Raw genomic sequence first — 24,729 nt, 5'->3', positions numbered from 1 at the left:
TGTTTGCTATAATTGGCATGACGTATTTCTTGCGCTTCAAAATAAATTTAGTAGTTTCAAGTTCTGTGCTTCTTATTTTTTCCAGGAAACATATGTTCTTAAAAATAAAAGTTGGCATTTGGGGTGTGTGTGAAAGTAGCTCACCTTGCCTAGAGTGCAAAATAGTCCCCCGGGGACATAGCAATAAACGAAAAGTTGACACAGAAGTTAAGAACACATCATACAGGGATAAAGAAAAGAGATACCTTCAGGACAGACTGGCAAAAATAGATAGACTATATGAAAAAAGAACTATGGCAGAAGCCTATAGAAATCTATGGGACTCATAGAAAGCAGACAACCAACAATCTCCTTGAAATATTTTGCTGGACTCTTCACAACTAATGAGATCATTCCACTTTGCATGTTAAGTGCTGGGATTTGGTGTAATTGACCAAGCATAGGGAGGGAACGGGAAACGTTACAGAATAAGTATGGACGCGGTTTGTGAATTATAAAATAAATTAATATTTTTTTTAAAAAAAAAAACGGCCCCTGAATGGCCCACGTGGTCATTACTGTTTCCTCTTTCTTTCCCTGTGTAAAGAGACCGTCGCTATTGTGGGACAGCAGCAGGAGGCCAGAGTGATGGTAGGGAAACCTGAAAATCCACCCCTCTGATGACGCTCATAAAATACCCCCCCCCCCTAAAATTCCCTTAACAAGGAACGATATCATTGCACAATAAAAGCCACATCTGGAAGCACTCTCTCTTTCAGGCTCTTAAAATCCTCCACTTTTATGATGTCCCACAAACACGTTTTATGAATATCATATCACCTTTTCCAAATCGAAATGGTCTTCTAATTTCTCATGATACACAAAGAATTCTCATCAAGGCACCTTATCCTCCCCAATCGTGCCAATCTACCCCAGGGTTGTGAACAGGGCTGGAGCACAGTGCTGACTTCCCTTCCCAACAATCTAGGAAATGTGCTTTTGCTCTAAAAAATCATTGGTGTTGGAGGTCCCATGAAGCCCTATTGACTGGAATTGGAAGAGGCAGGAAGGACTAGACAGGAGGCTAATTTGCATAGCCCTGCCTCCCAGAGCAAGTGGGAGGATGACCCCCTTTCAAGGATGCCCTCATCTGCTGAAGGAAAACGACTTAATTCAGATCAGCTTTTCCAGTGTTCAGAGTAGTGTAAAAGCTAAAAATAGTCAGCAGATTTCATCTCATTTTAAGTTAATAGTGCAGAAGAGATACCCCGGAACAGAGATTACTTGAATTTCAAGTTCTCTTGCTGCAGCTTCAGTTCTCCCTTTGGTATTTGCTCACTCATGCTTAAAGTTCACATCACAGTTAAAACAATAGAAATAGCATCTAGTGGATAGAGAGGCAGGGTCCAGGTCCCAAAAGTGGAGAGACAGAGTCTTGGGTCTCCACGCTACCCCAGTTGATCTGCATCAGGGAGCCAGAAAACTCTGTAGCTCAGTGATCCTGCAACACATTTTGCACCCACAAGGTTCCAAGTTTGATCACAGTATCGCCAGGTAGGGCTGGGAAAGAAACCCTGGGTCCCCAAACCCTGGAGAACTGGTGCTGCCAGTCAGTGTCAACACTACTGGGCTGGATAGATGAAGGGTCTGACTTGGAATAAAGGCAGTTTCCTAGGATTTTAATTCAATGATGCCCAGAAGAAGCCTCTTCCAAGCAGTTTGCTTTTTTTTCATCTGCACAGGCAAAAGTTCAGCCCAGTTTCTCTCCACGGTCTCAAATCTCTTTCTGTTCCTAAGAAGAGAGGAGAGGAGGTGCAATTAGTTTGTCTGAAACCAAATCAGGTGGGGGGAGGGAGAGGGGGGCTGGTGGCTTGCACAACTCGGATGCTATTCCTGTTGGGCAGTGGAGAATACTCTAATGCAGTGGTTCCCAAACTTTTTCAGGTTACCACCCCCTTGGTTCCATAAACTCATGCCCAGTTCCCCCTACCCTACACTATAAAAATCATTATTCAGAATAGCAGTTTTCAACGACCCACTAAAGAAGATAATAACAATAAAATTCAAAACAGTAACAATTAGTTGAATATTTATTCAAAATCTGAAGCACCCACTGCAGGCTTGCCAAGGGAGGGAGGGAAAAGAGAGCGAACGCCTCTGTTTTGCAGCCAGCGTGGCGGGGCACACCAAGCAGGGTATGTCTCTTCGTTAGCGTTTTGGTGCTTTTGAAACATTTTAATTCACCGTTAAAAGGACTCTTCTTAAATGGTATTAATACATGTGTGGATTCTTCCCCTATATATATGGTTTGGGACCAAACTACCTTCTCCCATAAAAATGTCCCTGGGTTTTAAGACCTTCTGGAGAGGCGCTTCTCGGAAAAGACCACCTCAAGCACTGCCCCTTTGCCTCTTAGCGCCCCCCTTTGCCTCTTAACACCCCCCTATGCAATCCCACCGCCCCCAAGGGGGAAGTACCGCCCACTTTGGGAACCACTGCTCTAGTGGACCGGAACACCTGGGGAGGATGGGGGGAGGGGGGGAGGAGGGAAATGACTCCAGAGCTCACCTCTTCATTCTATGAGCTGTACTCAGGGCTGCTGTAGTGCTGGTGCAGGGCTGAGTCAGAGAGAATGGTGCCAGGCGAGCTCAGCTTCCGATGTTTTCGGTTTGCCCGGCCTGCGGGGAAGAAAAGCCGAGAGAGATTTCTCCAGAAGGCCTCAGCCATTTGTGATCAGTGGTCTCTTTCCTTCATTTCTATATGAATAAATTAAATTCATTCGTAAAGGCCCCCCCTCCACACACACATTAAGAAATGAATCCCCACACCAGACCCTGGTGCTCCCAACACAAACATTTTATTTATTTATTTATTTATTTATTTATTTATTTATTTATTATGTTTTTATACCACCCTATAGCCGAAGTTCTCTGGGTGGTTCACAAAAATTAAAACCATAATAAAACAACCAACAGGTTAAAAGCACAAATACAAAATACAGTATAAAAAGCACAACCAGGATAAAACCACGCAGCAAAATTGATATAAGATTAAAATACAGAGTTAGAACAGTAAAATTTAAATTTAAGTTAAAATTAAGTGTTAAAATACTGAGAGAATAAAAAGGTCTTCAGTTGGCGACGAAAAGAGTACAGTGTAGGCGCCAGGCGGACCTCTCTGGGGAGCTCATTCCACAACCGGGGTGCCACAGCAGAGAAGGCGCCGCTCCTAGTAGCCACCTGCCTCACTTCCTTTGGCAGGGGCTCACGGAGAAGGGCCCCTGTAGATGATCTTAAGGTCCAGGCAGGCACATATGGGAGGAGGCGTGCCAACTGGCTGGCCATTTATGCCATTAAGCAAGGCCTGCCAACAGGCTAGCCATTTATGAATTCAAAAAAGAGGAAATGCATCACCAAAAAAGAGGACACCAATCTACATAAAAAATAACATATGCTGAAAATTGAGCAATACTTATTATAATTAACATATGAATACGGTACATCTGGCCACAGTGTGGAAGACTATGACCCAGGTGACCTGTTCATCTGCCTGTTCATCTGCTGTACAGGTGCGGAGTTGTGATAGACAAACATTTTCATAGTATCATAGAATAGTAGAGTTGGAAGGGTCCTATAAGGCCATCGAGTCCAACCCCCTGTTCAATGCAGAAATCCACTTTAAAGCATCCCTGACAGATGGTTGTCCACCTGCCTCTTGAAGGCCTCTAATGTGGGAGAGCCCACTACATCCCTATTTAACTGGTTCCAGTTTTGAGGTTCTTTATCTTTAAACCAGAATTGAACAGGACAGCCATTCAAGTAGAGGATTCCTTCAAATACAGGACAATCCTCTGGCAGACAATCCTCTATTAAAGAGGACACATGACTACCCTGCACTGTGGCATGGTTGATTCACACCAGCTGAACATTCAAGTCCAAGGAGTAAATTACACAGAGCCCAAAAGAGTGATGCCCCCATTGGGAAAGCGCAAAGGTGGGCCGTGTTCTCACAGTCCAATGTGGCCCATACTGTCACGCTTCCTAATCAGCGGTGGGTCTCCCAGGCCCACTGCCACCACGCACCTTTCATTCTCGAAGATCCCCTCCTGTCATTCCAGGTGTTGCAACTGGTGATGGAATTGCGTAGAGTGTTGACGGCCGACCTGCATGGGAGGGAGAGAGGAGAAGACCTTCTGATTTCCTTTGTGGCCCACCTGCTGTGGAGATCAAAGGGTGGGACGACCCCCTGCCCTTTCCCAACTTGGCCTTCCCCACTCATAGTACAGAAAGCCCAAGATGGAAGGCCATGTGACACGTCCCAGCGTCCTATAAGACGGAGCAAGGTTTCCCGTGCCAAAGTTCGCAGAAGTGGAAGGAGAAGGGTTCAAGAGATCCTTCCCACAAGGCAGCTCACAGCACCACCAAATGGGTCAAGGTAAGGAGAGGGCAGGGCGTATTCGCCCCACCCCCATTCCAAGGGCTCCCATGGGGCTGCTCTTACCAGATGTCATTCAGTTCTTCAGACGTGGGCTTATTATCCACAGCTTCTGATGCATCACTTGGGATTCTGACCCTCATCTGGGTCAGGAACTACAAGAAGGGCCAGGGGCAAAAGTGATTAAACTGGGAAGCAGCCAGCCAGGCTCCATGGCTTGAGAATCAGCCATTCCCCACCCAGCCCACTCCCAGCCCAGCTTTTCTTGTTTTGTTTACCATCTTGCCTGATGAAGACTTGTGTAAAACTGGAAAGCTTGCACAGTATTTGATAGCTTTTGATTTGGCTTAATAAAGGTATTATGGTGATATGGATTTTGGGTTGGGGGGGTGGAATTTCCCCCAAAACTTTGTTCTTAATCCTTCTTCACCCTTATTCATCTTAGGTAGTTTGATAGCTCTCCAGCATCCCTGAAACATTACAGATATAAATGGCTGGATGGGGTGAGTGATGGAGTGGAGCAGAAAGCCAAAGCAGGAACCTGTTGAATTCCAGAAAACCAGCCAAGCTTGCCTGGAGCAGCTATAATCTACCCCAGGCTCAAAGCAGTATAAACCAGTTACTCTTCCAATCCAGTGTCCCCTTCCAGTGATCAGGAGACGTTACCTGCCCTCTGCCCTTAGAATCAGAGAAATTAACGAAGTAGCAGAGATCTGCTAACCATGATGACTAAATGACCAGAGGACAGGGACCGCGCACAATCACATTCAGAGGCGGTATGTCTGTGAACACTGGTTCCTGGATGGTTGGGAGGGTGGGGGCGTTGGGCAGCCAGGGAGGGAGATTGGTTTCTATGCCCTGCCAATGGGTTTCTTGGAAGCAGGTGGCTGGCCAGCGTGGGAAGCAGGATGCTGAAGTAGGTGGACCTTTGGTCTATTCCAGCAGTGGGGATCTTCTTTTGCTCTTTGCTGTGAAAGCAAAAGAAGATACACCTTAGAAACTCAGGATTACCCTGAAATAATAATCCAATCTAACTCTCGGTCTAAGGTAGGACTTGCTACTCACGCTGCACCATCCTGCTACAGGAGTGGTCCAGAGGGACATGTTCAGGAGTGTGCCTGAACACTAGAAGGGGTCATCTGGTTGGGAGAGCAGCTGGCTTGTCCTGCTGTGAGCCTGGGGTAGCTCATAGTTGCTACACAGGCAAGCTTGGCTCATTTTCTGGAATTCAGCAAGCCTTTCCACTCCACTCCTTCACTCACTAGCCCAAGATGTGAACTGCTACACCATACCAAGGATAAATTCAAGAGCAGTGGAGACACTCACCTTGGTGCACTTTATTTGATTCTCTTGCATTTTCTTAATGCTGACCAAGTTCCTAGTGATGTCAACTTCCTGGTCCTCTAGGGTAAGAGCCCAAACACACCTGGTCAGGATTCTTCCTATTGCTACATTCCAACCCTCTGCCTGAGGCCAGCACCCTGCATGCAAGCTCTTCCTTGTCGTGCAGCCAGGCCTTGAGAACAGCTGCCACCGCCCCAGGTTGAGAATACAGCTTATCTCCAGTGGAGGCCTTGAGGTTTCTGAGGCCTGATGCAGAAATGGCTTCTTGCTGGCTGCCTAGTAGATGAAAAGGGGGGGAGGGGTGTCCAGAAGGAGCTCCTTTAGTCTCTGGGTGAGGGGAGGCTACAGAGGGATAGGGTGGCCTGCCAGCCGAAAGGCGATAGACACAGGAAGCTGGCTTTGAACAGCCAGGTGTTCAGTCAAGCACTAGACTGTGGGGATGAGGGGCATTGGTTACCTGGCACTAAAGCTGCCCAATTTGCCCTCCCCAATTTCCAAACCTTTACCTCCCACCCACACCTGCCCCAGGACTAGTCTCACTTTCTTCAAGGGCTAATGCAAATTCCGGCCATTCACCCTTAGCAAACCAAACAGCAAGAAGACTTAACATTTGCACACTGTAGGCAAACAGGAGAAAACTGCAGCACCCAGCAAGGATTTCAGTACACTAATTCATGTCATCACCAACATAATTTGGTGAGGTAGAACAGTCTTTCCCAAAATGGTGCCCCTCCAGATGTTTTGGACAAAAATTCCCATCAGAGCAAGCCAGCATGGATGATGGGGTTTGTAGCAAGGATGATGGGGTTTGCAGTCCAAAACATCTGGAAGGTGCCAGGTTGGGGAAGCCTGGTTTAGAAAACAGAGGGGATTATGACACAGTGTCTAGAGTCCTGATGTTCTCCTAGCAAAACCAATGAAACGTAGAACTCGTAAGGGGAATCTTTAATTAAAACACACACTCAGAAGGTTAGCTGCCGATGGCCTGAAATCAAACGGAAGGAGGGAGAATAATGGTTCTCCTCTGAGGATGAGACAAGAAAGCAATCATGTTAAATTAAAAGGAAATCTTCCTAATTAGTAACAGCAGCTCGTGAGAGGCTTTGGGATCTCCCCCTTACAAGATTTTAAAGGAAAGGCTCAGGGGAGCTTTAGGTAAATAAAATATTCAGTGGTAAGAGGGAGGGTTGGGCTAAGTGCCGGCAACTATGATTGCAGGCGGACCATGATTTGGGGAGCAAACACCTTTTCCCTCTGCTCCCCCGAGGGTATAACAACGTGAATTAAGCTCAGGTGCTGAAGGTTTGGAGAGCCACAGCCTCATGGAATGCGCAGGAGGAGGAGGGTGGTGGGGCTTCTGGAGGAAAATAATATTGCTGGGGAATTCACTGTCTCGAGGCTGAGGTGGCTTCGATGGCACAGAGTGCTTTCTACCAACTCCAGTTGGTGGCCCAGCTACGCCCCTATCTGGACAGGGATAACCTGGCTTCAGTTGTCCATGCTCTGGTAACCTCCTAGTTAGATTACTGCAATGCCCTCTACATGGGGCAGCCTTTGAAGATGGTTTGGAAGATGCAGCTTGTGCAAAATGCAGCGGCCAGATTGATAGCTGGTGCAGGGAGGTCTGAGCATATAACACCTGCTCTGGTCCGCTTGCATTGGCTGCCTATACGTTTCCGAGCCCAATTCAAGGTGCTGGTTTTAACCTATAAAGCCCTACATGGCTTGAGACAGCAATACCTGATCATAGAATCATAGAATAGCAGAGTTGGAAGGGGCCTACAAGGCCATCGAGTACAACTCCCTCCTCAATGCAGGAATCCACCCTAAAGCATCACGGACAGATGGTTGTCCAGCTGCCTCTTGAAGGCCTCTAGAGTGGGAGAGCCCACAACCACCCTAGGTAACTGATTCCATTGTCGTACTGCTCTAACAGTCAGGAAGTTTTTCCTGATGTCCAGCTGGAATCTGGCTTCCTTTAACTTGAGCCCATTATTCCGTGTCCTGCACTCTGGGAGGATCGAGAAGAGCCTCTCCCAACATGAACCTGCGCTCAACATCTAAGGTCCTCCTCCGAGTGCCTACTCCAAGGGAAGCTCGGAGGATGGCAACAAGGGAGAGGGCCTTTTCAGTGGTGGCCCCCTGACTGTGGAATGATCTCCCCGATGAGGCTCGCCTGGCGCCAACATCGTTATCTTTCAGGCGCCAGGTCAAGACTTTCCTCTTCTCCCAGGCACTGAACGGCATTGAACGCTAAGTTTGTTTTTTAATGGACCCCAGAATTGTTGTTTTAAATGGATGCTGCTGTTTTTATACTGTCGCTTTTATGGTTTTTAAATTTTGTATACTTTTAATGTTTACTGCTTTTAGCTTTTGTGAACTGCCCAGAGAGCTTCGGCTATAGGGCGGTATATAATAATAAAATAATAATAATAATAATAATAATAATAATAATAATAATAATAATAATAATAGGAGAAAGGGGGGAGCTGCAGCAAACGACCCCAAAGAAAACCACTGAAATAGCTACATACTCAGTTTCTGATGGATGCGCCGCAGCTCACCCTGCACCGCTTCCAGCTCCTCCCAAAGGAACTTCTTGCTGCCAGCAGGGAGAGGAGGAGGAGAAAGCAAAGAGGAGCTTTAGAATACAGCACTAGAAGTTCTCCACTGCAAGTAGCACCAACTCTTAGGCAGGGCAGGAACTCCCTTTGGTGTGCGGTCCCTGCCCTCCGGTCCCTGGACCAGATCTACACCAAGCAGGATATAGCACTTCGAAAGTGGTTTGAAAACGGTCTATGGGATGCGTCCCGGGCCCCTACAGTTGTCAATATTGTCGTTATAAACCATTACAAAGCAGTCGTGTAGATCTAGCATTGGTCTGCTTAAAATCTTTTGCCACGCTCCTTGCCTTCCAGCCTAACACCCAAGGTCTGCTTCAGCTTCCCACGAGAGCAACAGAGAGGGATTTCTCATAGGGCCCAGGGAGACCCAGCTCAGTCAGGAATGGACTTGGGTTCCTTGGAAACGCCTATCACTCAGGATCCATGGGAACGACGCAGCTGCCCTGAGGCAGGGGTGTTGAGTCTTAGAGCTTTATCACACCCGCGTTATACGGTACAATCATTGCGAAATGTGTGAAAAAGGTCTCAGAAGTTTTCCAACTTATAATCTGCTTTGATTGTGAAGTACTCCCATGCATCCAGCCTTAATTGTGCTATAAAGCCAAAAGACTCGCTGTATTTAGCCACTACTTTTTGAGTGTATCTTCTGAGCTGCCGCTGGGACGCAGGAGCAGGATTTTAAAGAAATGTTTACATCTGTGTAAGCTTTAAAGAGAAAGACACCAAAATTGGCACAGTAATAGATATTAGGGAGAGCTTTAAGCATACCAAATTTGAATTGGATTGGGTCATCTGTTGATTTTTTAATGATTTTTTTTTACATTTCCCCCCTTAAACTCACTTCCTGATACGCAAAGGATCGCTGCCGCCCAGTAGCAACAACAACCACAACGAAAGCTTAGCGCTACGGGGATAATCCGAGGGAAGAAGGTACGTGGGATGAAGCTTTAAGGCCCATGGGCCAAATGTGGCTTACTTGGGGTCCCAATTTGGGCCATGTGCTCTTCTCCCATTTGGTGATTTTCCTGCCCCCACGCCATCAAAATCCCAATCCCACAAGATTGAAATACCTCTCTGAAGGCTTAGTTACTGGTGGTAAGAGCTTTAAACTAAAATATGCTGGTATTTTTTGACTTCACACCTTTTGCCTCTGGCCCCACCCATTGCTGGAATGTGGCCCCCAAGAGCTTCTCTGAAACCAAATTTGTCCCTCAGGGTGGAGGAGGCCCCGTGCCTTAAGGGCTGTGCTCCTGCCCAAAACCCCTTTCCTCTGCCTTTTCCCCCACCTCTTGAGGACCTCTTGAGACAGGTTCTCTATGGAGCTTTCCTTCTGGATCATGGAACCCTGGAGTCCTTCCACCTCTTTGGACATGGCTTTCCAAACCTCCTGGATTCTTTTCTGCATTAGACCATCAAGCATCTCCCCGTGGGGCGAGCGGGCGGCAAACTGGACCTCGTCTGGACAGAAGGAGACAGATGGGTTTGCTCACCAAGACCACCAGTGGAAATGCAGCACAAAACAGGCTGCACCAGTTCTAGGAGGCAATTGGCTATATACTGCAGATCTTTGATTGCGCAAGTGTGGGATTTAGTATCAGGTGCACCCTGAAATAATCATCCAATCTAACTCTTGGTCTAAGGCAGGACTTGCTACTCACGCTGCACCATCATGCTACAGGAGTGCTAAGATTCTCAGCCTGCAATTTTAAATTAATAGACTTCCAGTCCTCAGGGCTGGGGAAATAAGTCTGACAATGTCGTGGCTACACTAGGAAAACAACTAGAAACTGAACAATGGATGCAAAAATAAATGAACTTGGCCTTTCTTGGTGAAAGATTAAAGGTGTTGTTGTTTTTAAAAAACAGAATCTATACACCTTGAAGGAAGTGGTTCATTTACATGGTTAATATCTATTCAGTGCATACAGATGAAACTAAGATTGTAGTGCCTGAATTTGCTTTCCTTTCTCCCCTCCTCCTCCTCCCTCCCAATCCCCTTTCCATTTGTGTCATGTCTTTTAGATTGTAAGCCTGTGGGCAAGGACTGTCAAGAAATACTTTTGTAAGCCGCCATGAGAGCCTTTTTTGGCTGAATGGCAGCATAAAAATGCTTAAATAAATAAATAAATAAATAAAATGTGATGTACCCTATTTCTTTGATTCCGACGCACTTTTTTCCCATATAAACATCTCTAAAAATGGGGTGCGTCTTAGAATTGCAGGTGAGTCTTAGGGTTTTTTTTCTGTTGGTGGTACTGAAATTAGTGTGCGTCTTACAATCGATGGCGTCTTACAATCGAAGAAATACGGTATATCTGAAACATAGGAAGCGGCCTTATTCTGAGTCAGATCCTAAGTCCATCTAGCCCAGTTTTGTCAACATTAACTGGCAACAATGCTCCGGGAATTCAGAAAAGGATTCTTTCCTCGCCGTACCTGGAGAAGCTGGGAGTTGAACCCGGGACCTTCTGCATGCAAAGGAGAGGTGTTCCCTAAGCTGTATGAGTCAATAGCACACAGGAATTTGGAATGTAATTATTCTCTGTGATTTGTTAAGATGGGCATTATGTAAGGCTGATTTCCTACAACTGTTCAAGTGTCAGTCATGACAGGCTTGGGAGCCCAAAGTAAAACAGGGAGCCACGCTGAAAAGCGTAAAAACAGCCCTCCAGTTCATTTCAATGGTGTGTCTGAAGAAAGGTTTGGGGAGGGGAGGAAGTGTACCATACTTCAGGTGGGCGTTCATTGCCCTGAAGGTTAGAAATGTGGTTTATTAAGATGTGAGGCTCTAGGTAAAATTCTGAATGCACAGAATTCCAAAAGGTGAACATCTCAGCAAAGCACCACCCTTTCCCTGCATGGGTTTAAATGATTTCCCTCCTGCTATGGGGCATGTGTGTCTCGGACAGACCTCACCCTGCAACACCACAAGCAGCAGCAACATGAATTTTAAAGCCAAGTGCCAGCTAGGCTGGTGTTTTCTTATTACCCCGCTCCTCACCTTCCAACTCCTTGATCCTACCCTGCTGCTGGTGGCTCTCCTGCTCCAACAACGTAATGGAGTGGCTCAATGCCTGAAAAGCCTGGCAGAAAGACATGGCATGGACAGGGTTAATGCACACACCGGCTGCCTGTTCATCTGATAGAGCTGGGTCACAAGCAGGGTATCTCAATCATCCATACCTGGGTTTGGGCATGGAGCTGAGCTTTGATGAGCTCCACATCGTCTTTCAGGACCATCGGGGATTCAGGGATCATCACTGCATGAGGAACACAGCAGTTATGCCTAAGCAAAGCCAGATCTGGGGCTGCATTGTTGCAGGGGAGGTGGCACCCAGAACCAGGCAGGGGAGCAATTCCCAGTTACCAAGAGCTCCGTGTCAACTGCCTTCCAGCCAGGAGACTTTCTGTGCAGGGTCGTCCACTACATGTGGGCCTACTGGAGTCAGGAAGGGCCTTACTTTTCCTTTTAAGTTTTTTGGTTTCTCCGCCCCATCCCATCAGCCCCCTAACCATATCTCTCAGGCTTCAGGGGCTGCACAGGGTTTTGGATCATGTGGAGTTGGTTAGGTTATCTCAAGCCGGAACACTAGGACCACAAAAAGTATGATATAGTCAATTACAAGGCTAATAGCACTAAAATAAATCAAAGGGTATTTATACATTCACAAGAATGGTTCTAAAGTATGCGTCTACATCACACTGTCTGAGAAATGGGCAGAGGGGGGCTTCTGTGATCTCTGGGTAGCCCCTCCTGCCTTGCCCAACTTCACAGAGCAGAACAAATTATGCAAAACAAGTGCAGGCATGTCCACTTAGAATCATAGAATAGCAGAGTTGGAAGGGGCCTACAAGGCCATCGAGTCCAACCCCCTGCTCAATGCAGGAATCCACCCTAAAGCATCCCTGACAGATGGTTGTCCAGCTGCCTCTTGAATGACTGTAGTGTGGGAGAGCCCACAACCTTCCTAGGTAACTGATTCCATTGTTGTACTGCTCTAACAGTCAAGAAGTTTTTCCTGATGTCCAGCTGGAATCTGGCTTCCTGTAACTTGAGCCCGTTATTCCGTATCCTGCACTCTGGGAGGATCGAGAAGAGATCCTGGCCCTCCTCTGTGTGACAACCTCTTAAGTATTTGAAGAGTGCTCTCATGTCTCCCCTCCATCTTCTCTTCTCCAGGCTAAACATGCCCAGTTCTTTCAGTCTCTCTTCATAGGGCTTTGTTTCCAGACCCCTGATCATCCTGGTTGCATAATGCAAAAATCCTTCACTTGCTTAATAAGAGAACTTAGCTTTTCTTTGTGCGGAAGTTTGACTTCTGGATCTCTTTTATAGCACACACGGCACCAAGGATGTAAAAAGGAGGCACAGAATACCAGCTTCCTGACAAAGCCCAGCCCTCAGGTGAGACTGGGAAGTGCTTCTGAGTGAAGCCCTTGTGTACATTGTCAGTGGCCAGTGCTTAATTCGGAAAACTAGAGGCACTAGGGTTTGCATCCTCTACATTTTATTCCGTTACTGCTATAATGACTGCAAAAAAAGCACTACCGTTTATTATTGCTGCACATGTTCCAGTGTTAAATCCTGACATGGAAAACAGCTGACCTGGCTCAGAGTTACCCCTGCTGGTGTGTTCCATCAGCAGGGGTAACAAGCAGGAATGGAAAGAAAAAGGCAGATGTCAGGAAGTAAAGAGCTCCGGTGGATTAGGGTGACCATATGGAAAGGAGGACAGGGCTCATGTAACTTTAACAGTTGAACAGAAAAGTGACTGTGGAATGCCCTCCCCTTGGAGGCCCGACTGGCGCCAACGCTGATTTTATTCCGGCGCTGAGTGAAAACATGGCTTTTTAACAAAGCTTTTAATGGCTGAATTCACTAGGCACATTGTTTTAACTGTTTTAATAGTTTTACTGCTTTTAAATTATATATTGTTTTAACTTGGCTTATGGTTTAATTTGTTTTTAGCTGTGTATATTTATTGTTTTTATACAGTATGCTTTTACCTGTACGCCGCCCTGAGATCTTATTGATATAGGGCGGGATATAAATGTTTTAAATAAAAATAAAATAAAATAAATAAATTTCAGCCGGTGTCATTTGTGCAGCACCTGGTGAAATTCCCTCTTCATTGCAACAGTTCAAGCTGCAGGAGCCCTGCCCTCTTTTGTATCTGGTCACTCTAGTATAGCTCCTGCAGCTTGAACTGTTGTGATGAAGAGGGAATTTCACCAGGTGCTGCAGGCATACAAATGACTCTGGCTGAAATTCCCTTTGGAATACAACTGTTAAAGATGCAAGAGCCTTATTCTCCTTTTCATGTGGTCACCCTATGGTGGATCCAAGGGCAGCAGGGGAGGGTGGGTGGAAACAGGGCATGGAGGATGAAATCTTGGGCTTACTGATAACAAGGAGACCCAGAGTGGGAAAGGGCGTGGGCAGAGAGGAGCCCTCATAGAAAAGTGGGAGCAAGAAAATGAAGTCTTTCAAAAGGGAGCAGAAGAAAGTTCAGCTAAAAAACGAGGCCAAAGAACAGCACCACTGAAGGCCGTTAGCATAGAAACGACGACACAGGAGACAAGAGAATGAGTAACAGAGCCAAGAGGGAGGATACTGACCCCAAAAGAAGACCCAAGACTGAACCCTGGGGATTGTCAATGGGTGGTGGGAAAGGGTAAGGGAGAGAACCCTACAGGCATCGTGAAGGAGCAATGTGGACCAGAATCAGGAAAGGACAGGGTCCCGTTGAGCGCAGCAAAGACTGAAAATGGACCTCTTGGCCCCAGCACTCCTCCATCCCTTGTAAGGACAGGAAATGCAGAGGGGAGTGTGACTGAAGGTCAGGAATCTTGCTTCTCACAGCAGCTGGAGCAGGGCCGGGGCTCGGAGCCAGGACGTGTTGGTCCAAAGCTGCTCTTTCTCCTGCTTCCTTCACAAGGAGGACCCCCACACCTATCCCAATCACCAGACAACTGACATCACAAAGAAGAGAACATCACTTACCGTGCGGCTTCACAGTCGCTATCTCCAGCTGGCCCTGATGCACAAAAAAGGAGCAGAGAATTCCCGTCGGTTTTGCTCCAGTGGGTTAGTTCCTTCACAAAGGTCCGGGGACACGAGCCTACCACGGCTCCACTGAACTGGATGGAGACCGGCGGGGGGTGGGGGCAGCATGAGATGGCCCTGGCATCCCACGTGAGCAGAGGATTTTCTCTGAGGCTCTGCCAGCGAAGGAGAGGAAGCATCCTCCTCTCTCTCACTTGGGAGAATTCCAGAAGCCACAAAGGCTGTTAAAACAAACCCCCCTCTGTGTGTACAGCTGTTTCATGGAGGGGCAAGGAGGATCGTGTCCACTGGCCTGGGGCCCAACCATTGACCTTGACATCTGTGCAACGGAAAAGGGGCACATGCAGCTGTATGCACAGGGGCTCTCCATGCAATCGGGAGCCCCTGATCACGCAAGGATTCCCAACTGGAAGGCTGTCCGGTTGTTAGCTGCCCACTTGCCCCCCACACTTGCCCCCCCCACATCCACTTGCCCCCCACACCCTGGAAATCCACACATTCAGCGGAACATGAGAAAGGAAAGCCTGCTACATGGATAAGGCCTCCACCAAATTGGGAACTCCGTGCCTTCAAGGTTCCCAGTGGGTGGAGGGTCTATGCGCATGTGTCTGAGCATAGATAGGTTCCCCTCTCCCACATTCTGCTGAAACCCACAGATGTCAGGGAGGGCCCTGTCCGACTCCCCCTTTCATACATATAGATTACACCCATGTAGGCAACCCAGTGTAGCCAACTCCAAATGTTTCAGCCTACAATCCCTGAGCATTGTCCATGCTGGCTGGGGCTGACGGGAGCTGTAGTCCAAAACATCTGCAGGGCACCATGTTGCTGACCCCTGGTATACACATACAGGAATACTGACTAAACAGCCCTTAGGTGGAGAACTTAGTCATGTACACAGTGGGATGCGCTTAGGCACTCCCTTTTGAGACGCGGCTCGGAATACGGGATGTCAGGCGACAGGCCTGGGAGGTACATAGTCAGCACGGCCAGGACCAACGGGCACAGCCCTGCTGCCCCTTCCATACATTGGGTGTAAGATTCATTTGAACCCTCCTGCAGACCCTCCCTCACATACACACCCAGAGACAATGCATGATTAGGGAGGGGAGGGTTCCACCTCAAAATGCAGACAGAGCTACTGACTACAGCCCCCAGTGATCTGAGCATGGATGAGTGAGTGAAAAATAAAATAAAATAAATAAATTTCAGCCGGTGTCATTTGTATGCATGCAGCACCTGGCGAAATCCCCTCTTCATCGCAACAGTTCAAGCTGCAGGAGCCCTGCCCTCTTTTGTATCTGGTCACTCTAGTATAGCTCCTGCAGCTTGAACTGTTGTGATGAAGAGGGGATTTCACCAGGTGCTGCATGCATACAAATGACTCTGGCTGAAATTCCCTTTGGAATACAACTGTTAAAGATGCTATCCCCTCGCACACTCCCTAAATGGGTGTGTGGGGATGTCAGTTCCCGATCCCATTCCATTACAGGAGGGTAAGGCAAGAGAAGGAACAAATTCACGTCATCTCAGCTTTGGGAACAAAAGGCCACCTGGACACTCAAGAGGCTGGGCCATCGTTCCCTGTCACCTGTGGTCTTCGCAGGAACTGCAATTATGAATTAAAACTACCGGTATACTGCTTGATATCTTAAGATCGCTGAGTATCTTATATATAAAAATACAACATAAAAAAAATGTAGAAACAATGCAAGTTAATAAATACTAGCACTGTACTGTTTATTTTCAAATATTCAGTAGGGGGAAGGGCAAAAGAAATTGCACCCGAAAATGGTGGGAAGGACTGAGAGTTTCGGAGACCCATCTCTGTGTGCGGGGCTTCCGGGCTTCCCTTACTGTAAGGAGGTGGCTGAGGGTGGTGGTGGTGGTGGTGGTGGTGAGCGCACTCGTTCATTTCACTATTTTTATCCGGTTCTGTCCTTGCAGCCTCCTTGGCTGCTTGAACTTTCTGAGAAGCCCCAGAACTTCCTCCCTTGGCTCAGGTTTCAGCCCCTCAGCAGGTGGAAAGCCCCAAGGGAGGAAGTCCTGGGTAAGTCTTTTAGGGAGCTTCTCTGAAAGCTCAAGCAGCCAAGGAGGCTGCAAGAACAGACCCGGGAGTGGGGGAGAACAGTGAAACAAAGAATACACACACCACCAACCACCTCTGGGCCACCTCCTTACAGTAAGTGAAGCACTGAGAGATGTTCAACATTCTCAGCATCCCTGTGAAAGAGACAGAAAATTGACTGTCTCGTAGGAGAACAAAGAAGCTGCAAAAGGCCAGGTGGGGCTTCAGCACAGCAATAATAACTACATGGACAAACATCACCCAAACAGCAAAACAGAGCAGAGCAAGTGGAAGTCAAATGCTTGAGGAGGGAAATGTGTCTTCAAGAAATGTCTAAAGTTCTACATAGTTTCCGCCTCTCGGGCCGTGCGTAGAAAGGTGGGTGCCAATACTGTAACTTGACAACACGCTGGCCTGGTTCAGACAACACGCTAAACCAGCGGCCCCCAACCTTTTTGGCACCAGGGACCGGTTTTGTGGAAGACAATTTTTCCACAGACCAGAGGGGGGTGGGGTTTGAGGGGATGGTTTGGGGAAGCCGTGCCCACTCACCCCACTCCAGCATCCTGGCTTCGCTTCGGCTGCGTGGGCGCCCAGCTGAAGTGAAGCCAAGACGCTGGGGTGGGCGGGCGGCTTTGGAACGGCGTGCCCGGAGGTCGCTCTCCCAGAGCGGCTTCCGGCTGGGTGCACCGTTCCGAAGCCGCCCACCCCACCCCAGCATCCTGGCTTCGCTTCGGTTGGGTAGGCGAGATGGCGCCCCATGCCCAGGTACGCTGGGGTGGGGTGGGTGGGTGAAAGTAGTTCACCTGCGCGGTCCGCTTCCTAACAGGCCATGGACCAGTACCGTTTTGTAGTTAAGCAGCATGGTTTAGCGTGTTGTCTGAACCCGGCCTCTGTTGGTCATGGAACGACCAGTAAGGTTTCCTCAGAAGTTATCAGAGGTCGATTCGGTGCCTATAGGGGAAGGTGGTTGGCTAGTTTAATGCAGGTGTAATACGTGTGTACTTAGGTGCTCCACTGAGCAACCTTAGCTGCTGCGTTCTGCACTAGCTGCAGCTTCTGAAGCAGGGGCAAGGGGAGCCCCACATAGAGCACATTAATGTAGTCTAAGTATGAGATTACCAGTGCATGGATCACTGTAGCTAAGATATCCCTATCGAGGAACGGATCTAGTTGGCACACCAACAAGTTGGAAATGTGCGCTATGGGTCATCTAAGACACCTGGGCCTCCAATGACAAGGATGGATCCAGGAGGACCCTCAAACTACATACTTGCTCCTTCAGAGGGAACACAACCCTGTCCAGAAAACACCCTAATTCCCAGATGTGGGAACTGCCCACCCAGAGGGATCTCTCTCTTATTAGGCTTCAGCTTCAGTTTATTAGCCCTCATCCAACCAGAACTGCCCATGACAGCCAGGGTATTTAAGCAGCCAGGTTCCGAGCATCCAGGATTTCTACTCCCAACCTTCCTTTAGTGCAGGGGTGGGGAACGTGTCTCCCTTCAGGTGTTGTTGGGCTGCAACTCCCATCAGCCCCGGTGAAGGGTGAGGAATGTTGCAGTCCAAGAGCATCTGGAGGGCCACGCTCTCCCATCCTTGCTTTCACAGAATGCAAACACTGTTCTGCTACAGCCCTCTTGTGACACTTACTGCTGGTGTCGTGCTGCCTGCCCGAGCCAGGCACCAGGTAGGCGAGATGTCTCGACTCTTCTCATCCTGGGCAACTGTCATCATAGTTGACCCCTGGGAGACAGAAACAGAGGTGGCACCAATTCGGTAATTTCATTTGGCAGTGGAACCCAAGCAGAGAGAGCCAGACAAACAACCTGGGGACTGGAGGTTGGAACCAGAACATCAGCCCCTCCAACACCTTCATATCCTTTGGGAATACATGGAATGTGCTCCTGTTGAGGAGTTGACCAATCATCAGCAAGGAATCTTGCCTAGAGGCCCTGGAGATACGTTGTTCTCATAAGTTAGATCCACCTTCAGCTATTTCAGGGGTGGGCAAATTGTAGCCTTCCAGATGCTTCAGCCTACAACTTCCATCAGGCCTAGCAACCATAGCCGATGGTGAGGGATGAGCTGTATGTTCTCCAAGTCTCCTTGCGGCACATAGTTGACTAGATTGCCTATAGCTTGGCTCACTTGCTAGCTTCAAACCCACGGCCTTCCAGATGTTGTTGGACTCCAACTCCTATATTCTCTGACCATTGACTGGGACTGATGGGAGTTGGAGTCCAACAACATCTGGAAGGTCACATGCGCCTCACCGCCGACTTACAACTACAGATATATGCTCCATGACTGCAGCATAAGAACATAAGAGCCATGTTGGATCAGACCAAGTGTCCCGCATTCTGTTCACATAATGGCCAACTAACTGCCCACAGAGAACCAACAAGCAGCAGGACATGAGTGCAACAACTAAAACCATAGAGTGGCTTTAGTTTCACAGGATGATGTGGGAGAGGATGGGTGGGTGAGTGGACCTGCAGCCTCACAGCAGCTAGCTGCATCGTTAGATGGCCTTTTGATCCATTCCAGCTTTATGAGTCCACCAGGAAATTTTCCTACACAAGCCTCATTGGTAGGAATAGGAGTAAAAGACACAAAAAAACCCAAGAAGACCTCTAAACATTTATCAACAGTTGATGCCTGGTCACAGCAAAGTTTTCAGTACTGACAATCCATTATAAGATTTCAGCATATATGAAGTTGCACCAAAACAAATTGCAGACTCATAGAATCATAGAATAGTAGAGTTGGAAGTGCCATTGATTCTAACCCCCTGCTCAATGCAGGAATTCACCCTAAAGCATCCCTGACAGATGGTTGTCCAGCTGCCTCTTGAAGGCCTCTAGTGTGGGAGAGGCCACAACCTCCCTAGGGAACTGGTTCCATTGTTGTACTGCTCTAACAGTCAGGGTTTTTCCTGATGTCCAGCCAGAATCTGGCTTCCTGTAACTTGAGCCCGTTATTCCGTGTCCTGCACTCTGGGAGGATTGAGAAGAGATCCTGGCCCTCCTCTGTGTGACAACCTTTCAAGTATTTGAAGAGTGCTATCATGTCTCCCCTCAATCTCCTCTTCTCCATGTTAAACATGGCCAGTTCTTTCAGTCTCTCTTCATAGGGCTTTGTTTCCAGACCCCTGATCATCCTGGTTGCCCTCCTCTCTCATATGAGGCTAAAGGAAGTGAGGCAGGTGGCTACCAGGAGGAAGGCCTTCTCTGCTGTGGCACCCCAGCTGTGGAATGAGCTCCCCAAGGAGGTTCGCTTGGCACCTACATTATATGCTTTTAGATGCCAGGTGAAGACCTTTTTATTCTCCCAGTATTTTAACCGTCTATAAATTAATTTTAACTTTGCTGTTTTAAATTTGTATTTTAAATTTGTATTTTTGCATTGCTGCTGTTTTTATCTTGGTTGTGCTTTTCTATTGTATTTTATATTATGGTTTTCTACTGTTGTTTTGTTTTGAATTGTCTTAAATTTGTAAACCGTCCAGAGAGCTTCAGCTATTGGGCGGTATAGAAATGCAATAAATAAATAAATAATCAAATGGTTTCCTTATCTGGTTGTGTCTAGTTATATTTCTTTGATCAGAGTTTGGCCAAGCTTTCTGGGGCACTTTTATTTATAGGAGAGTTTCTTATGCCACTGTTCTCTGGTTGTGCTTATTTTTTATTGATTTTAAGTCATACAATTTATTCATTGTTCAGTATTGTACAGCGTGTTTTGTTTCTTTAAAACCATAGCTACTTGTCATAGCTATTTGTTCTGGAAGGCAAGAAGGCAGGCAGGCAGGCAAAGAATCTCAGAGTGCAGGACTGGGAAAGATCTCTGGGCTCAGCTCTCGGAGAGCCACAGCCCATTAGAGTGGACAGTGTGGGCTCTGGAGTATGGGCCAGGACTGGGGGGCAAACAGTGGAGGAGAATGATGGTCTTCATGTCCTGCTTATGGGTAGCACAGAAGTATGTGGCTGACCGCTATCGGGAAAAGGATACGGCATTAGATGGACCCATCTGTGTCTGATCCAGCAACCTCAAGTCCTAAAGCAGGAGTGTGGAACCTGACCCCCCCCCCCACAAATGTTGTTGGATTACAACTCCTAACATACCCGGTCATTGCTGGCTAGGGCTGATGGGAGTTGGAATACAACATCTGGAGGGCCACATGTTCCCCACCCCTGTCCTAATGGAAACTATTCAAGAGCAGCCTCCCTTTTTATTTCAGTGGGCTCGCCCAGTAGAATTTCCGAGTAGAGGACGCCCTTCATCTGGAGTGAAAACCCATGTAGCTTTCCCTTAACATCCCTCAATGCTGATACATGACATTCTCCTACCAGATCCCCCCCTACTCTCTGCTTCTCACACTAGACTTCCTGCTCGATGTGCACCATAAACCTTCAGGGCAAGGCCTGCCCCAAGAGGAAATGAGGGGCAGAAAAGGCACCAACAGAGGAAATAGGCACAGCTGATGCAAGCGAGTCACTCTGATGATTTCTATACTGTTTAGACCACAGCTGTAGTTAGTGAATGGAAATTGCAGAGGTTGAACCTCCCCTGCAAAGGGTCTTGGCTCCTTGGTTTCAAGCATCTGGTCTCGAGGTACAAAGATATGCCACTAGATGGTGGTGTAAGGCAATAGTTTCCTACAAGTCACACTGATTCACCATTCCAAAAATTACTCTTGGCCATGACTGTGGGCAAGTCCTTAGCCAGAAATGGGGCGGGGTGTGTGTGTACAGGTATTGAAGGGGGGAATCAATGCAGAATAAATGGAGCCTAACTACAGGAAGCCAGATATCTCTAAAGTTATTGAATTGCACTCAGCATTAGTAAAATAAAGTTTGACATGGATTAAAATTTTAAACGGTCTCATAGAATCATGCAATAGTCGAGTTGGAAGGGGCCTATAAGGCCATCGAGTCCAACCCCCATGCTCAATGCAGGAATCCAACTTAAAGCATCCCTGACAGGTGGCTGTTCAGCTGCATCTTGAAGGCCTCTAGTGTGGGAGAGCCCACAACCCCCTTAGGTAACTGGTTCCATTGTCCTACTGCTCTAACAATCAGGAAGTCCCCTCGTCCCTCACAATTATCCTAGTGCTTTTACACTCCTTCATCAGAACCCTGGAAAGTGGGAGAAGGTTTGCTTCTTGGTGAGTAATAATCTAGATCTACTCCAAAAGTAAAACGGTTAGAGAAACTTGCTTTAAATAATGGGGAAAGCCATTATTTAAGGGATATTCTGAGAAGGGAATATCCCTGGGGGTGGGGGCGCTCAGGCCTGCAGAGATAGGCCCCTCCCAGTGGCTTTAACCCTCACTGGTGTGTGGACCTAGTTATAAACAGGCAGCAATAGCAATATATAGAAGAGCTTTCCTCAATCATATCACTGCACAAGTTGGTTGGGGATGCTGGGAGTTGTAGTATTTGTCACATGTGTAGAGTATCCTTCCGCCTCCAAGCCAGTGGAGTGCTTATCATTCTGTCTATGCTCAGAATAAGCCAAAGGGCAGGGTAAGGCAGAGAGCAGGCCTGGTCCAAGGCTACCCGGCGCCAATGAGTGGTTGCAGGGGGATTTGCATCAGGGTCTCAGGGGCCCAGGATTAACATTCTAAGAGCATCATCAGATGAGTGTTTTATCACACACTTGCTACCACCCACTTACGGATGTTCACACATCCTTTAGACAGCGATGTCCACTTCCCACACGCCTCCTACCCTTCTTGCCTGTTTTCTGTTACAAAAAGGACCCCTTTCAAATCGACTTTAAAAACAAACAAACAAACAAATGGAATGTGCCGCCATTTCCTGCTGTGTGCCGGGAAAGCAGTGTGGTAAAAACAGCTCCTGAACAGCCCTTTGGTTACTTCCTCTTTCTTCTCTGGGTGGAAAGAGGAAGTATCGTGGGACAGGAGCGGGGACAGAGAAGCAACCATAGGGAACCACGATTAACCCCCCACACCACACCACTGTCTGATGGCACTCTTTGACAGGAACTCATAGCTCTCCAGAAGTTTTGACCTAGAACACCCAATCAGCCCTTACCATTGGCCATGCTGGCTATGGCTGATGGGAGTTGCAGGCCAAAACATTTGGAGGGCCACCAGTTACCCACCTCTGCTCTAAGATGGGTGTAGCTCCACTCAGAACAAAGGACTTTGCCATTCTTAGCAACTGAATGGATCCACAGCAGAGGTGAGTCCAGGTGAGGCTGCCCCACTCAATGAATAGTCTAAGAGACTGAGATGCTTGCCACTGGACCAGACTGTCCTCTATTTCAGAATTTCTCAAGCTTTTCTTTGTTAAAATGCAGGTGTCCCCCTTCAAAACTTCTGCTACCTGTCAAGCCTCCTAAACTGGTGGTCTCCTTTGCCCAAGAATCCCCCTGTATGCAGCCCACTGGTGTGCGTAGGAATCTATCCATGAGAAATCAGACACTAATCCAACACTGGCATTTGGAAGAGGACTGGAGTTGGGGCATCTCTCAGGCTGGCTTCTAAAACCAGCCAGAGAAAGAGGCAGGAACAGGGAAGAGTTCTGGTCGCACCAGCAACTTCCATGGTTATTAGGAGCCGTTTGGGTGGTTGTAGTGCTAAGGGTAAAATCCAGCACAAGTCCTCCTTAGAGCGGGGCCATGGAAATTAACAGGCCTTAAGTTAGTCGTGACTTAAGTCCCATTCATTCCAATGGGTATACTCTAAGTAGTGTAGTTGGCAGGGCAACCAGGATGATCAGGGGTCTGGAAACAAAGCCCTATGAAGAGAGACTGAAAGAACTGGCCATGTTTAGCCTGGAGAAGAGAAGATTGAGGGGACACATGATAGCACTCTTCAAATACTTAAAAGGTTGTCACACAGAGGAGGGCCAGGATCTCTTCTCGATCCTCCCAGAGTGCAGGACACAGAATAACGGGCTCAAGTTAAAGGAAGCCAGATTCCGGCTGGACATCAGGAAAAACTTCCTGACTGTTAGAGCAGTGCGACGGTGGAATCAGCTACCTAGGGAGGTTGTGGGCTCTCCCACACTAGAGGCCTTCAAGATGCAGCTGAACAACCATCTGTCAGGGATGCTGTAGGGTGAATTCCTGCATTGAGCAGGGGGTTGGACTCGATGGCCTTGTAGGCCCCTTCCAACTCTGCTATTCTATGATTCTATAAGGCACCACTGTGCAGGCACGGATTGAGAGGCTAGCTCTGGTGCCGATAAAAATAATTTAAATCTTTAATAATTCTTGTCTGTGTCTAGAATGCTCGATGTTTCAGATTAGAAATAATCCTTCTTCAGGAGCTACAATCAATCAGAGTAACACAGTTTTAAGACTTATTTACAAAACCAAACTCATATGGGATACAACACCTTTGGCATTCTTAACATTTCAATAGCAGTTTATTGCCTCAGAATGCTCAGAAAGGAAAAAGGCTCCAGAAAATATTTAAAATATAAGAATAAGGTTTTCAGCGTCAGGTCAGTGTTTAAGAATCGTACAATATGTGTTATGCAAATTACTATTGCCAGCCCAGGACAGTTAAAACTGTTAAAAGTTTTGAAATTCAAAGGTTTTACAATGCAGGCTTTGCAAGATTTTTTTTGTGTTAATGACTGTGGTTCATGTTTAATGCTTTAGTAAAAATCATTTGCTGCACTTTGTGAGAATGTTTTAAATTTTTAAAAAAGTTCTTATAAAACTATGAATCAAATTACATTATATCTATCTATCTATCTCTCCTCTACATTTGATTGTTTAGGCAATATGCTAAGAATACCATAGGTGTTGTATCCCATGTGAGTTTGGTTTTGTAAATAAGTTTTAAAACTGTGTCAATCTAATTGATTGTAGCTCCTGAAGAAGGATAATTTCTAATCCGAAACGTCGAGCATTCCAGACACGGACTTTAATCATTTTTATCGGCACCAGAGCTAGCCTCTCCATCCGCGCCTATACTCTAAGTAGAACTTATATTGGATTTTACCCTAAACCTCTGGGCTGGCTGGCTGGGGTGGGAAGCGCTCTGACTCCTGCATGGCTCCGTTCGTGCGCCCCTTTTCAGGTGCTGCCCGGAGGGGGAGAGGGAAGGATTTCTTCCCCCCCCCTTTACCTTTACCTTTTTGACCAACATCTGTCCCTCCAGCGCATCCATCCTCCAGCGCCCCGTTCACCCACGGGGCTCTGGCGCCACGGCACTGCCCCGACCCGGCTCA

The 24,729-nt window shown here is 47.5% G+C and overlaps 1 protein-coding gene across 2 annotated transcripts; it reads right to left on the bottom strand.

Moving 5' to 3' along the window:
- Positions 1–1,710: 1,710 nt before the first annotated feature.
- On the bottom strand, positions 1,711–24,722 carry CCDC159 (coiled-coil domain containing 159). Of its 2 annotated transcripts, none has more exons than XM_063119367.1 (12): positions 24,633–24,722; positions 18,170–18,262; positions 14,386–14,419; positions 11,565–11,641; positions 11,383–11,464; positions 9,668–9,839; positions 8,292–8,359; positions 5,740–5,816; positions 4,480–4,568; positions 4,062–4,141; positions 2,548–2,657; positions 1,711–1,771 (listed from the first exon to the last, which is right to left on the bottom strand). In XM_063119367.1, the coding sequence occupies exons 1-11, from the start codon at positions 24,666–24,668 to the stop codon at positions 2,557–2,559; spliced, it is 909 nt and encodes a 302-aa protein (XP_062975437.1). In that variant the 5' UTR covers positions 24,669–24,722; the 3' UTR covers positions 1,711–1,771; positions 2,548–2,556. The 2 variants fall into 2 exon arrangements, with proteins under 2 accessions (XP_062975437.1, XP_062975438.1); XM_063119368.1 differs by having other exon boundaries at positions 8,322–8,359.
- Between the last annotated feature and the right edge of the window lie 7 nt (positions 24,723–24,729).

The sequence above is a fragment of the Elgaria multicarinata genome, chromosome 3, assembly GCF_023053635.1.
Source record: "Elgaria multicarinata webbii isolate HBS135686 ecotype San Diego chromosome 3, rElgMul1.1.pri, whole genome shotgun sequence".
Lineage (NCBI taxonomy): Eukaryota > Metazoa > Chordata > Lepidosauria > Squamata > Anguidae > Elgaria > Elgaria multicarinata.
Note: the sequence above shows the minus strand (reverse complement) of the source record. Positions and strands in the feature narration are given on the sequence as shown.